The 16,400-nt window shown below is 40.0% G+C and overlaps 1 protein-coding gene across 4 annotated transcripts in view; it reads left to right on the top strand.

The window, feature by feature from the left end:
- ephb2b (eph receptor B2b) overlaps positions 1-16,400 on the top strand; it is a 153,330-nt gene that overhangs the window by 65,913 nt on the left and 71,017 nt on the right. For all 4 annotated transcript variants that reach the window (XM_036124699.1, XM_036124702.1, XM_036124700.1 and 1 more), the window contains exon 3: positions 3,213-3,897. In XM_036124699.1, the coding sequence (XP_035980592.1) occupies positions 3,213-3,897 (685 nt within the window). The remainder of the gene's footprint in view (positions 1-3,212; positions 3,898-16,400) is intronic.

Genomic DNA, 16,400 nt, shown 5'->3' with positions numbered 1-16,400 from the left:
GACCACCCTTTTAGAGACCTCTCGATAAGCGCCAGGGTGAAAAAGCTGTGAAAATGAAGACGTTTCTTCTAATTTCACACTCTGTGCTTGATCGTTAGGCTCTTATTATGCCCCATTTGCTTCCCTCCACTAGCTGTGATGAAAGGAGGGCAAAAAGGCCATGACAGGACAAAAGGAGGCCCTTCATCAAAACACATTTTGTTTGGGGTCTCTTTTTTTTTTTTGTTCAACTCAACCCTTCCCCCACAGTACTGCCAACACTTTTTTTTTCCCTGGACTTTCTCCACTCCTACATCCCTCATTAGCAGCCACCCCCACCTGTCTCCACATTCATTTTATTAAACTGCGATTGTTCATCGCTCTGTGCTCATCAGAACAGGCTGTCCGCTTTCATTTAATTGGCCCACAGCTTCCCCACAGCTCCTCAACAAGTGGGAAGGTCAATGGCTGCTCATGACCTCGGACGATGATGTCTGTCAGTAGTGGGCAAAAGACAGCCTTACCCTTAAACCCCAAAATCCTAAAGTGGCAAAATAAACATGCAACTAAGCCTTTATCTTAAAGTCTGCAGTGACAACTCTTGGGGATAAAGCTCTCTTTGACGGAATTGGAAATTTCCTCTAGATAGTTTTCAACATGTTCATAGTGTATATCAGGTATCTCTAAAATAGGCAAAAGTTTTAAATAATAATCAGATTTTTGCATATTTTTAATTAGGTAAGAAGACAAAAGAAAATCTTTATTTTTTTTTCTTCTTTTGTTGCACTAGAGATCTGGGTTTAGGCTGGCCATTGTAAAGGTCTGGGTCAAACCAAGCATCATGGCAGCCATAATTAAGAGGGACGTGGGATTTAAGAACCAAAGCTGTTCTAATTAGTCAGAGTGTTTGATAGAATGCGTGTTTGTAGCAAGAGGGGTGACTTTCTTCTCCCAGCCTGCCAAAATCTGTCAGAGTCCTCACTAAGTGGGCACTAATTTGAGAAATTATATCAGCTGTGAAGTGAAGAGTGAAGGGGGGGAGAAAGTATAAGGCTGCACCACAGATGCAAAGTTGTTCAGCGGATGAGAACAGGACTTTTTTTGTGCTTGGCTGAAATGCTTAGGTAGAGGTCGTGACCTGCAGTGGTGGTTGACGAGCACAGTGTTTAAAGCCGGTCTGATCCAAAGCCAAGAGGAAGGCAGAAGTTTTATGTGGCCTGTCTGCAACGTATAAGTGAGAACTCAAAATGACATGTTGTAAATGAGGGATTTGAAGTTGAGTGATGCTGAATTATTTGTTTTTTAACATTCATTACAAGTGCCTCATCACAGGAAGGTTCTTCAGAATATGACAGAAATGTTCACACATTTCAGTAATGCAGTTCTAAAAGTAAAACTCATGAGATTAATTTTACATAAACGTCTGATTCAGAATCAGATTCTGGCAGAGTTTTTATTTCATTTAAATGTGTTTATTATCGGTGGTCCCATCGCGCTCAACGTGTCCTATATGCACCCATACAGGCATATGATGGTTGATTTCAAAGGTCTGGATGTGACACAAAGGCTTAAATATTTTTCTGTTGGTAGAAAAGTGGGGAATTGGAGCTGTAAAGCAAATCGCAGAGCAGAGAATATATTCTTGAGACATTTTAATAATTCATAAGAAACCAGAATTTCTTGAACTAATCTGCCGAACAACAGTTACTACATCAATGCGGCGTGGTACGGAGACAATTAAGCTGTGACACAGCTAAGGTGTTAATCAAACCCAGGTTTCTTTGATAGTAGCTTTTGGCTCATCTGCATTGCTGCCACTGGTGGCTCACCTTCCTCTTAACAACTCTGTTTAGATTTCCTATGGTAATTTAGGTCAGGGCAGTTTGCTGGCCAATCAAGCCCAGTGATGCCATCACTGACATTGATAATCTTATTCTGGACATTCAAGCAACTTGGACACTGTGTCTCTCTACACTTCCTCCAGACTCTTGAGATGCTGATTTGCTAAATGAATTGCTAAATGTATTTCATTTGAAAAGGGGACTTGGGAAAACAGAGCAACAACCCAGTAATTTTGCTCATTTAGTCAGACAAGACAATCCTGACGTTTTCTCTGGTTGATAGTGCCTTAACAAGCAACGTGAGAGTTCTGGACTATGTCTTTCTGGTGGTTCTTGAAACACAGACTCCTGTCACAGTCCACACCTTGTGAATATCCCCCAAATTCTCAAATGTGCTTTGCTTCACAGTGCTCTTAAAGGTGCAGCTATCACTGGGAGACTTTCCCTAACCCACCTTGTCCTTCCTCTCAACTTTCCTTTGATATGCATAGATTTAGCTGCTAAAACCTCCTGCTTCTTTAGCATTGACTCCACATGGCTTACACTGTGGAGAATATCAATGATTCTTTGGCCAGGTCTGCAGTTATCTTCATGGAAATGTAGCCCATATAATAATTTCTCTGTATAAGTATCTAATATATTATTGGTCATATTTAAAGCTGTAATTTTCTGGGAAACAGAATTTTGGGCTTATCTATAATAAAAAGAAATTGAAATAAACTCTTGAAATTATTTCTCTGTGTGTATATGATAAATTGGTTTCAGTTTTTGTGTTAAATTACTGAAATAATATTTTTTAATGATTTTCTAAGTGTTTTAGATCTTATTGCATGAACTGTAGAGCACGATTGTGTTTGCTTACCGTCACATCCCTTAAACACAAATATATTGACATAAGCTGACACTAACTTGTTAAAATAAATGCTACAGGAAGAAATTTTAGATCATACTGGAATAAAACTGCTTCTCATTTAATGTTTTGGAAGTACCTAATGCATCCTTACAAAGTGAGTTATTAGAGAAATTATGTTTCTTATCCCCGTGTAATCAGTTTAATCATAATATTGCAGTAAGCCAATTAGTGGCAGTAATCAACTTTATTACAAAGTCTCCGTGAAAACATACTGTACTTACTAATCACAAGATACATTTTATTACTAGGGCTTTAAGACAGTTTAAATGAATAAAAACATGCAACCCGGTTTGGGCGTTGCGTCTCAATTGGATAACTGCTTTCTTTAATTACAGGAAATGAATTAGGGTAACTGTTTTTGTTAATCACAGAGGACTATTTATCTTCCACAAGTTCAGAGCTACAGTCCAACTACTAGAATTACCCACAAGGAAAATGTTAATTTGCTGTTTTTTTTGTGTGTGTGTGTTTTTCAACAGTGGGAGGAAGTGAGCGGTTACGATGAACACATGAACACCATCAGGACGTACCAGGTGTGTAATGTTTTTGACAGCAATCAGAACAACTGGGTACGGACAAAATATATCAGGCGTCGCGGGGCACAGCGGATCCATGTGGAGATGAAGTTCTCTGTTAGGGACTGCAGTAGCATCCCTAATGTCCCGGGCTCCTGTAAAGAAACATTTAACCTATATTACTATGAATCAGATTCTGACACAGCCACCAGATCCTCTCCGGCATGGATGGAGAACCCCTGGATCAAAGTTGACACCATTGCTGCAGACGAGAGCTTCTCCCAGGTGGACCTCGGAGGCAGAGTGATGAAGATCAATACCGAGGTGCGGAGCTTCGGCCCCGTGTCAAAGAATGGCTTTTACTTGGCCTTTCAGGACTACGGCGGCTGCATGTCACTCATCGCAGTCCGGGTCTTCTACCGAAAGTGTCCTCGAATCATCACTAATGGGGCATTGTTCCAGGAGACTCTGTCAGGGGCAGAAAGCACCTCGCTGGTGGCTGCAAGGGGAGTTTGTATCCCTAACGCAGAGGAGGTGGATGTGCCCATAAAGCTTTACTGCAACGGCGATGGAGAATGGATGGTACCCATCGGGCGCTGTATGTGCAAAGCCGGGAATGAGGCTGTGGAAAATGGAACCGTTTGTAAAGGTATGTTGTGGTGTTTATATGTTATCATCCCTTTAAGCCCAATGAATCACTCTATTCTGCCAACATAAATGAGTAATCCCACCATGCAAGGATTGTATTTATGCAATGACTGTGTGTGGTTGTGCTCTTTATGTTCTTCAAAGAGTCTTTTCAGCAAGCTACTATAGTGTTTTAAGGTCGTGTTTTAAAAATATGATCAAAGGTATAAATTTTGTTCTCCGTTTACGTAACTGAATCCGCCATCACATTTTCACAACAACTACCTTAATCCCCTGTTTTTGCTGTTTCCCAATATAAATACACTGTGAAATAGGGCTTTTCTTTTGATTATTACCACAATGTTTTGTGGGAATAATGCTCCCTGACCAATCACAAGATTACATGGCTGTTTGGAACTTGTAATTTCAGAGCAAGTCTAGTAATATTTTTCTGAGGCACTTTAAATTGAGGAGCAAAAAAAAACAACAGCTTTTCGTGTGTAATCAAATTATTATTTTTTTACCTAATTCAAACTAATATATACACATTTTCTTCTTTACTTTAAGATACACATTTCTTTGAAAATGATAAAATTACGCTTTTTTTTTTTTACCAAAGATTCCTTTTTCAACAACTAAATGGACAGAAAAAAAACTGTAATTTTAAAATCTTTAAAATGTTGGTAGGACACCTTCACTCATTTAACCGGACAAAGATTTTTTTTTTTTCCAAAACTGCCTGCATTTTTTTTTTCTGTCAATTGGAATCCCTCACAGGGAAATTGATCAAGCTTTTCAAAACATCGATGCACCCAGCATTTACCTGCACCATGCCCTATCCACACCCTGGCAGGTGGTATTTGGCCATTGTTGCTACAGATCTTGATCACTCGACGCAGCACGACATGCATAGCTTGCAGACTGGAGTCATGCTGATCCACCCCAGAACCTCTAACCACCTACCTGTGTTTCTGATTGGTTTATTCCTGCCTCTGATACTTGGGCCTGTAATTACAGCACATCCTCCAGTGGCTGTGTGCTGGGAGGGAAAACGTGATGGGTGCTACTTTACAAACACTGCGGGGCATGTTCAGTGACTGCTAATAAGCGCCGACAGAAGCATCTTCCTATGGAACATAGGCCAGTATGAAGCACCTAAAGATAGCTCCTTTGGTGCCTATCAATATGACATTCATTGCAAATGTGGTGGATTTAAAAATCTCAGGGACGTCATTGTCATCATGTCCTCCAGAATTGGCAAGGCAATTTTATTTGTATAACACTATTTAACCACAAGAAACAACATTAAGTATGCTGCAAGACCAGAAAATAGGCATCACAAAAAGAAAGAGGTACTGAAATGCAAATTTAAAACAAATAAGTAGCAAAGACAAGAACAACTCATAAACTAATCTTTGACCTGTGTGGAAAAGCTGAAGTTAACAATGTTTTTTTTTTTTTTTGTTTTTTTTTGTTTTTGCTAACATATTCTAAACATCTCAGGTTATTGTGAAATTGGTTCCAGAGTCTCATTATTTAGCTCTAGTCCTAGGAACCCTGAGTGAACCAACCTTTGATCACCTGACGGGACTACCAAGTTCATACTTGAAAAGCAATTCTGAAATGCATTTAGGCTAAAGACTGTTGAGTTTCTTTGACATCAATAACAAAAATGGTAAAATTTTAAGTGATTTAATGACAGCTGGAATTTATCATCCATTTCACTGGTGTTTTATAGTACTCTGGCACCAATATCATAACCTGACGCCGCCAGATAGATTTGCTCCGCATATCCATCTGGAAACCTTCCGTTGAAGTAATTTTGGGAAGGGGCGAAAATACTGGTTAGCTGATTGGCCTATGTTGGTGATAGACAGGCCAAATAAACCAATCAGATCAACGAAGCATATGACGTACTCGTCAACATGCTTCGTCGTCGCTCGTGACGAAAACACAACCACAAGCCAAGCTACTCTTGCTGCTGCAGGTAAAGGCTCGTTAGCTCAGCAAAGAAATACCCTGTAATTCTGATAAAACTTGCTCGATAGCCACGCTAACGCTAGTTTCATCGGCTGAAGCCGCCATGTTATTTAGACTGAACTGCCGCGCTTCTCGTTGCGTCACGCCTCAACCCGCCTCAAAGCCAACGCTGATTGGACGTTCGTTTGGTGAACGGCTCCAAATTTTCTTTAACGGAGAGTAGCCAGACTGATCTGCGAGTAAAACCTTGAAAGCTCGCGAGATCAGGATGGGCTCACGAGGCTACCAATATCACATCTGCAGTCATTTTTTCTAGAAAAAAGAAAAGACTGCATCCGGGTTTCTGTGCCCATTTTGATAGAATCCCCTTCTGGCAATCATGGCAATGTTTTTTGACACAGGATTTATATGGTTGTCAAAATTTTGGTCTTAGTCCATGTTGACATCTAAGCTCTTTGCATGCTCTGAAGTCCTTTGCCTTTTTGAGTATGAGTGGATGAATGTAAAGTTGTGTGTCATCAGCATACATATCATAAGAAATGTTGTAGTTCTGTCATATGAGCTGGAAAAATATACATGTTGAATCAAAGTGGGCTGAGAATGGAGCCTTGAGGAACCTGACATTTAATATGTGTTTGCTAACAAAGTAGTCTTGGTGTGGCAGTAAGCTTTGAATCAATGTAGTGTACTACAATATAATCCCACCTAATTTTCTTGTCCATCAGTTAATATGTGATTGTTATCTGTGTTGAACACAGCACTAGCATCCATTAATAATACAGAGGTTTTAGACGCATCCCTGTGATTAACAACCTTTAAACGATTTAGTTGTAAATTATGTAGTTTGGCCAGAAACTTGATTGTAAAGATACATTTTTGTTTAAATGTCTTTTTGTAAAATCTTTGCAAATCTTTTTACAAAATGTAAGCGTAATAATATTTACTTAAAAACAAGTTTTTATTGAGGCCTATACTTATATTGTATAACTAAAAAAACAGAAGTAATGAGCATTTGTCCACATTCTATGGACCACAAGTCTATTTTTACTCTTAGTTACTTTACACTAGGTTTGAAAACCAAGGTTCATTAAAGTCGCTAAAATTCTGTTATGAAAACAACAGATTCATTTTACTACAAACGCAACAAACACAAGTACTTGAACTTTTTATTTTTTATTTTTTTTACCATATTTTGGTCTATCAGCTTCTTGTGCACAGGAACTGAATATTAAAGCTTTTAAGCAGGAATGCATAATCTATAATGCAAAATGATTTGTATAATTTTCTTTTACAATATATAATCGTTATAAATCTCAGGATAAATTATTATGAAGTTTATAGAAATAAAATATAACCAATACAGTAACACCGATATTATTCTGGTGGTTTCCCAATAGGGTAGTTCACGTGTGACGTCCCGCGTGACGTCAGCGCTACATCCGGGTCCCGCTGGTAGGCAGAAAACAGTACTGTTCTCGTCTACTACATGACAAAACGGGTGATTTAGAGCGTACTTTTACTTCGTTTATTTTTGGAATCTAAGCAATGCCTACGACTTGTTGTGCTCCCGGTTGCACAGAGAGGCATTCCAAATCGTTGGATGCACATTTCTGTCGTTTTCCAAAGGAGGAAGGACGAAGAAAGAAATGGATATTTTCAATGAAAAGAGCGCAGGCAGACCCTCCCAATGGACTGGGGGAGCCAACATACTACGACAGAATTTGCAGTCTACACTTCATCTCCGGTAAATACAACTTAATTCTGCTCTAGTCATTGTTCTGTTCTACTTAAATAGCGGCGGAGGGTACACAGATCGCTACACGGGCCGGAGAAGCGGTAGCAGCAGCAGCCAAGCAGCAGCGGCGGAGCAGGCAGCGGCTGCTCTGCCAGTTCACGGGCTGCGGCAGCAGCCAGCGGCTGCTGCGTAAACACTACATGGGCCGGCGCCGCCGGCTACACGGGCCGGGCCGGGCCGGGGCGGCTAGCAGCAGCTAGCAGCAGGGGCAACAGCCGCTGCTGCTGCTATTACGCCCCGGTTCACGGGCGCTAGTATTTATGTGTTTACGCTGCAATGTCGCCGACACCGCCACCCATTTTAACAAGACAAAAACACCTAAATAATCCGTAGTGAAATTTTTTTTTTTTTAACCTACCGGGCCTCTGCTGAGACGCGGCCTGTGTCCGACGCCGCTTTGTGCTGTTGCACAAACATGTGTGAACAACATCCATCCATCCATCCATTTTCTGACCGATTAATCCCTCATGGCGTCGCGGGCGTTGCTGGAGCCTTTTTCCCGATTTAAAATAATTGTAGCCGTCCAGTGGTTTCATGGCTTTCGTGCTCTCTGTCTGTACTGGCCTGCCATGTTTATAAGGCAGCTGTATATGTCATGGTACGGAGCGCTTGGCCAGCATTTCACAGACTCGCTCCGTCCCTTCAGGCTTTTGCTGTGTGGATCTGGCAATCTGATACCATCAACCATCAACTTACTCTTAAAACGATCTTGTAGTACGTTATCTAAAGAAGAAAAATACGCGGAGAACTCGTCAGTTTCTCTGTTTGCGTCCGCCATTGTGTTCGCCTTTTGCCTACCAGTCCGGCGCGCATGCGCGAAAAACCCGCCTCAAAACAATAACAATGAACTACCCTATTGTTGAAAAGCTCTTTTTGATGGAAGGCGTAGCTTTTCCGCTCTCCAGTCAGCTTCCTAAAGACGGAAAACTGATATCAGTTTTTGAAGCTGTGGTCAACCACGGCCTTTCAGCTGCAAGAGGTTGGATAATAAATTGATCTGTGAAAGATGTGCTTTGGCTGCCAATATTTTGGGGGTAATAATTTGATTTATGAGAAGTGCCATCAAAGGGTTTATAAGATATCCTCTTTCATGGTAGAATTTTGCTCCCCCACCAACTCACAAAGGAGTCAAGATGCAGACACTGTTTGTGCTATAGTACAACCAACGCGCTGTTCCAGCCTCTTTCCAACTAAACATGTAATTACGCATCTAACAATTAAACTGCTGGCAGGGATTCTGACAAATAATTATGCTGACATGAAATCTGTCAAAATATTGACGGCGGAAGGTGGTGTTTACATTGATTCGCAAAGGTCTTTTTCTCTGCAATTGTCTTACAAGTGAGATTGAATTTCTTCTCTAAGAACTGCAGTGAATGCAAGGGAGCAGGCAAAGGCTTTTCGGCAGAAAAAGTCCTAAAAAGACAGATCTAATTTCCTTTCGGTCTTTAGGAGATGGTTCACCAAAGAGACACATCAGGTTCTCCTTGCTGTTTTTTTTTCCAGATTGAAAAGCATTCCCCTTATTGGGGCACAATGACAGCCATGTTCAGGGGTGGAATTGCTAACTCTCCTAACAATGCCCATGTGTCTTTCAGTGTAATCTGATCATCTAACCCCATGCTATTGTGAGTTCAAGGGTCTCAACTGTGGGAGTGTGGCTTACTGAGCAATGAAAGTTTGGAAGCAGACAAACTGTCACAGTGATGACAACAACTTGATTCATTTATTGGATATGTGTGCGGGTGCGAGAGGCTGTGTTTATGACGAAAAAAGGGAAGCATCATGAGAAACACGGCATCGTTTGTTGAGCCTTCCAGCCCGTAGTTGACGGGACGGAAGGATAATTTAGCATTTTATGACACTTTGTTACATTACACAGGTGGAATAGAGGGGTGAAGAGGACTTTAAAAGGGAAAGATAATTAGGTTATCTTTTATAAAAGTGAGACTTTTGAAGACTTGAAGATTTTGTTAAATATTTGCACACACACGATTAGGCATAACATTATGACCACTGACAGGTGACGTGAAAAACACTTCCTCATCATGACAGTGGGTGGGATATATTTGGCTGCCAGTGAACACTGATGTGCTGTAAGGATGAATGTAAGGATTTGAACAAAAAGACAGTAATGTAAAAAAAGAGACACTGTTGGGCATAGGAGTTTAATTTTTTCTTTTACATGACCTTTTGTCTCTACATACTACCATAAACATAACCCCATTTTTTCTCATGCACTCTCTGACACAGCTTCATTAGAAATCCTTTATAGTGAACATAGTCAAGTCTTGGATGTGATGCTCTTTAGCTGTCACACGAATAACAAGTATCTCAAGGTCAAAGTGTGCATAATATGAAAGAAGATAAAAAATCTTTACTGTCTTGTGGCAAGGCATGCATCAGTTCTAGCAAATGCTGAAAAGCAAGGTTCCTGTTTTTCGCCAGAGTAATTGGGTTAAGAGAAAAGCCTTGAGTAGTTCTTGAAGAAAATTTGGCTGTAGAATAAGAGAGTTGGAAGGGGGGGATCTAGTGCATAGAAAGGGGCCGTGCAGACGTGATTATATCGACATGATTACATGGGAAAGCAGAAGGGGGAGGGAGAAAGCAAAAAGCTGGAAATGAGCCCTTATAACACACTGTCAGAATCCCAATTATTGCAGTCTCCTGGTCTGGAGAGAGTTAAAGGATGGAAATCACCGTAGCATGGACAAATCCGTGGCACTGCTTTTATTTCCCCTGCCACTGCCGTCTTTAATGGCAACACTAATTGACTAACAGTGCAAGTGGGGAACAACCCAGCTGATGACTCGATGACTGTCCTCCATGCTGGAATAAGACACAAAGAAAGGCCAAACAAACCCCCCCCCCCCCCCCCCCCCCTCCTTATAGGGATGCTCGCTGCATTGTGTATTGTGCAAACAGAGATAAAAGGCAACAGAGGAGAAGAAACAAGTGAAAAAGACTACAGTGTAAACACTCTATAAACACGGTAAGCATCCAGACAACATTACAAGAACCACACTCAATGCTTGTTGATAGATGGCTTGCTCGTCTGCTGTTCGAAGAAATGCAGTTAAGCATAAGGAATACAAATTAGAGCCTGTGCAGATATTCATTACGACAATGTTTGCTTGTTAAATGGCAGCACAGCTAACACGACTTATTAGCTGCATCATAGGCAACATCCTTTGATTTCCATTACTAATCTTTTCATTTAGATCCAGGGAAAAGCTTGTGATGTGTATGCGATAGAGGCGGCTCCTTTAGTCTGAGCGCAGTGTAGGATGTGGCAACAGCATTAGTTGGACGAGGTGTATGTCTGGTCACAGAACCCTCATGGAGCAATCGAGACTTATTAATATATTTTATAAAGACGTATACTTAAACTTGTGTAGACTGTGTTTCATTCTCTGAGGCAAAATATCTGAAAACCTCCTCCTCCAACTGAGCCAAGATGATCAGTATTTTCAATGAATAACAACAGTACATAAACTTGACCCTTGTCATTGTAAACGGACCTGTATTTGTAGTCTTAATATATTTAGTCTAAAATGCAAAAACAAATTTCAAAGATAGCATTAGTATACTCTCCCCAGTTTCTTGCTCCTTCATCACCAACAGTCGATCCCCAAAGCCAGCCAACCAACCACACACCAACAATACACAGAGGGGAGAGGGCACGCTTTTTTTGGCTAGTTTATTATAAGAGACTGTAAATATCTGTTTAACTACTGGGAGTAATCAGATTTTATTAAGATCCAAAAATAGGGGAGATAAAACATAACATTGCTCCCCCACTTTTAAAAACATGGCAGCAGTTTTCATTGTTCAGGCATCCGAGGCTGCGCACATGAATCATTTTTGGCTGAATAGATTATGATGCAGTGAATAAAATACTTTTCATTTTCTTTACAGGTGCAGTTTGTTCACTCCTCAGATCAGTTTTATGACCTATGTTGCCTCAGTTAAAGATTTACCCATATATTATGCTCGTGCATCCACACCATTGAACAAGTCTCTGCATGGTTCCAGCTTCTGCAAAACGGTGTTGGTGCTGCATAGCTGTTATGCCTACATTAAAATGTATTTAGGTGGAGTCGGTTAGTCTCACCAGATTTATTAACCTACTGTAAAGGGAGTACATAAAGTAACTGATACAAATACTTTCCCTTCTAATTTCAGCAGCTCGTTCATCATCCGCCAGAGTGATAATGTGTTGTGCGATTCCTTTGAATCTTGCCGAACTCCGAGATCATGGCCTTTAAGCCCGTAAACGTTTTCCATATGTTTTTTGCACATGTCAGGCTCTGCTCCATATGCCCTTCTGTCACATTCCTCATTATCCCACACCATCTTCTGCATCTCAGATTCAGTCAGTTTGACCTCATATAATCCCTGCGCCTTCCTCCACGTTATTGGTCACTGCGTGGAGTGGGGGAATCTTTCCGTGGGTCTGGTTCTTTGTTGTAACACCTATACACATCTCAGTCTTAACCCAAGAGACAGCAGACAGTTGTCTGGGGTTTATCCACCAAAGCATAGCAGTGTGACAACTCTGAGAACTTATGTTTCTGGTCATGATAAATCTGCCTAAAGCTGGCTGTCCTGGAAATTAGAAGTATGTGGGATACATATCCTTCCGTGTAGGCCTCAGATTTCTCACCAGGGACGAGGCCAGGGATTTTTCAAAACATCCCTGTGCGCTCTCTCCGATGTCATGACTCGTCCTGCTGGAGGAATCTCGGCCTCTTGGCTAAAGGAGGCTGATGAATCAATCATCTGCCTGGATAAAGAATAGGAAACAATCAGGTAGGCTGTTAAAGGCAGAAATCCCTCCTGAGGATCAGTGACCTTGTTTTTAAAGGAGTCAGTCAACACTGAGAAAATTATGATGTCTTATTGCTGTGTGCCTTTGACCTAGATTAGAGTTGTAAAAGTGATAAAAAAGAGGGAAAGGATATCCTTGAGTGAAACGAGTTGAAAGGGTTGTGTATTCTGCAGTCAAAGGGTCCAAGAGAGTAGTAAACTCAAAATAAGCCCTTTGATTACTCCACACAAAGCTTAAAATTAAGCAGCAATTTTCTGACTCATACATGGTCAATGTCAGTCATCATACCAAATATTCATTGCATAAATCTACATGCAGTGAAAAAAACAACAACTTTGCCTTAAATTATAGAAAGACAGAAATGGCAAAAACAGATATAAAAAAATAGGAAAAAAATACATTTATGTCTTGGGTTTCTGTTCAGTTACTCTCAAATATTTATTTTGTGTTTCCCATGAGAAGCAATTTGATAACAGCATCTCATATGACCACAGCCTATTGTGGTCAGAGGTTCTCATGATGAAGACAGTTTAGAGCTACAACAGGTTCTAAAATAAGTAACACAACCCACAGACACGTCTTTCCGGGTGAGCTACAGGTGATTAAATATTAAACCGTTTCATTGCCGAAGCAAAGAGAAAGGAGAAAGATATTAGAGTACAAACAGCATGGGGGAGGATAGAGCAGAGTGATAGGGGGTGGGGAATCCAAACCAAGAACAAGGAAAGAGCAGCACACCGTTTCTTTTCCTCTCCGCCAGCGTTACATACCCAGCCGTCTGCCAGCATATCAGCAGATAACTGGGGAAGATTGTCTTCATCTTCTCTAAAGCATCAAAGAATATCAACACTTTAAACATCCTCACACCTATTTGCTAAGCTCCTGCTGTTTTGACTGCAGACGACAGATTACTTGGCCATCAGCGAATATCTCACTATTTCCTGATGCAGCGTCTTTCCAAACACTTTTATGCTAAAAATAGGGACGCTCTCTTTGGTTGTTGAAACAAAAATAGTTTGTGCTTTTTTTTTTTTTACCATATTTGGAGAGAAAAGCCTTCTTTTTCCTCTGCATATAAACAACAGTTGAGTTTCCATGTAACTGACAAGGAATTTCTAAGTGAGCTTTTAAAATGTTGCAGGGCATATTCAGAAAGTACACATTTTGACAAATTCTGGGAGAGGTAGCTGATAGAGTTGTCAGAAGAAATGAAAACACGGTAAATTAGGAAATGCATTTGCATTCCATTGTGATGATCCTCTTAAGTGGCTAATGTTGGCCTTTTTCAATCTTTCGAGAAGAAACTATTTCTGTGAAATAGTTGTTCACAGGAGTGCAAAGCATTGCATTCAGGACTAATAAAAACTGACTGATAATGATATAATCATCTTTATTTGTCATTGCAACTATTTTTTTGTACGTTCCAATGACATTTTGCCTCTGCACTGAACGCATCCCATAGGGAGCAGTGGGCTGCCACTGTGCCGCCCTCCAGGGAGCAATCTGGGGCTAAGGTTATGCTCAGGGACCCAGAATGGCAGTCCGTGGGATTCGGACCAGGACGTTTTCACCCTTCCCATGACGCAAGCACCCTGCTCTAACCACTAGACCACCACTTACCCATAATAATGTCTTATAGAGTCAACTAGATAAAAAAAAGTACTGTTATACTGCTGAACTAATTATTTGTTCTGCTTTAGTTATTACTGATACGTCTACCCATTGTTTTTGCAATTTAAGGGTTGTCTTATTTGAAAAATTTGAAAAATGTCAAGCAGCACAAACTGATAGGTTGCCTTGCTTTGTGCAGCAACACATTGAAACAAAAAATATTAAGCTGTTGGTTTTTTTTTTTAATGAAATACCAAAATACTTAAATTTGCTGTAATTTAGTACCAAAACAATTCCTAAAAATATACCTGTAAAGTAACTGATAAGGCTGTTATGTATACAGAGATTCCTTGGAGCAGGGGAGTGATTCTAAAATACAATATACTATGTCACTGTGACAATAGTCCGGCATAATATGTTTTATTTAATAGGCTTTACTACAATGAGAAATATGTTTCCTACAGTAAAAGACAGAGGTCTTTAAATGCATACAGTGGTTAACATTGGGATTGAACAAATAGTTTTTGTATTTATTTATATAGATACCACCAGATGTTAGCAACGACTCAAGTAATCCACACACACACACAAAAAAATCTAAGCAAATTAAGCCACAGTGAAGGCATGTGTGGAATGTTGTAATGACACAGAAAATAAGTGCTTAACATCTATTCTATCTATACTAATTTCATTTTCAGATTCTTATCAAGGATGTCCCTGTACATTCCTCCACTTATTCTTCCTTCAGTTAGATGAAGCCTGCCAGTGCCATATGCTGTAAAAGAGCTCACACCACCATGTTCCAACCTGCAAACTGATATGGTATGGTGTAATTAGGATGATGTGCATTATTCCTCCAAGTATGATCTGTTCTATGACATCCAAAGAGTTTAGCTTTGACCTCATCTGGCCAGAGAGTGCTCTCCGAGTATTTCACTGGCTGCTCCAAGCAGTTTGCAGCAACCTTTAAATAAGGCTTAACATCCCTTTTCTTTAGCAGTGGAGTCTTGACAGTGACTGCACATGGATGCGACTGTGGTTGAGTGCATTACTTATCATTTTCCTGGGAAAAACTGTACCTCCTATTTCCAAGTCCTTTTAAAGCACCATGTGACTGCGCCTTGATCCTCGGACAACTCTTGTGATTATTCTTTTGACTCATCTGTCAAAAACCTTACGAGGGCCACCTTGCCATGGCTGGTTTAGGATAAAATGATGTTCTTTCCACTTCTGGATGTTGGCTGAAATTACACTGACTGGAACATTGAGAAGTTTAGAAACTCAGCTGAAATCATGGCCATTACTATGGTTTGCAACAGCAGAACTTTTTGGGAAGTTGTTTTTGCTTAAACAATCATAATACTCTATGCAATACTAATATAGTGGAAAACCTTTTTATAAGGTATCAGTTAATATTAAAATAGCTATTATACAGTAGTAGCAATAATGCTTTCTCAATATTGACAGATTCCGTCTGGCTTCTTGGCCTTGTATGCCTTTTTGTGTTCATCATCCCTCTTCATTATACATAACTTTATTTTTGATATATTCTTTGTATAGGAAAGATGGGGTTGTTATTAGCATGTGGTTGGGATTTCTTGTCAATAGGAAAAGTAAAATCTAATTGCTGAGAAAAATGCTGACATATCCAACGCTTATTTTAGCCCCTGTATGTTGTGTTTAGCTGCAACATGCAAAATTGTCTCTTTCCTTTTTTTAAATTAAATTCCATTTGTTGGTTGTTCTGGCAAATTAATTGATCCACCTTTCAAAAAACATTGTTACATTTTGGAAAGAGTTCATTAGTAATATTTGGTTAAATTAGATACTTTGTCTAATGTTCCATTTAAGGCTCAAAATGTACAGTTTAGTACCTTGGATGTGACTCATGACTTAGAGACATGTTGGCTGCAAAACTGTGACTTGGTCCAACCTCCGCTCTTAATTAGTTGCAAATGTTTGCCTTGTCAGAACTGCTTATATTTTACATGAAACACATAAACCATAATGTGGAGTATTATTTAATTGAAATACCTTTAAATGTCATTTTTTCCCCCCATAAAAACTTGAGAAAGTACATAAATGAATTAAAATAGAGTTTCCAGACAGTTGTTAGCAGATATCTGTTGCCCTTTATCTGCCAGACTAGACACAGTAGAAACTTCTATGTGTTACCCTTCATTATGAGTCACAGTTCTGCCATTATAAAACTAAAATAAAGCTATTAAAGGTCAATGTTGTGCATTTAATTTTCTTGGAGACTGAAATGATTTTGTGTTAGCCTGCAGTTTGGAAAGAAAAATAAAAA

The sequence above is a fragment of the Fundulus heteroclitus genome, chromosome 20, assembly GCF_011125445.2.
Source record: "Fundulus heteroclitus isolate FHET01 chromosome 20, MU-UCD_Fhet_4.1, whole genome shotgun sequence".
NCBI classification, from domain to species: Eukaryota; Metazoa; Chordata; class Actinopteri; order Cyprinodontiformes; family Fundulidae; genus Fundulus; species Fundulus heteroclitus.
The sequence above is the reverse complement of the archived record's forward strand: the minus strand, read 5'-3'. Positions and strand labels throughout refer to the sequence as shown.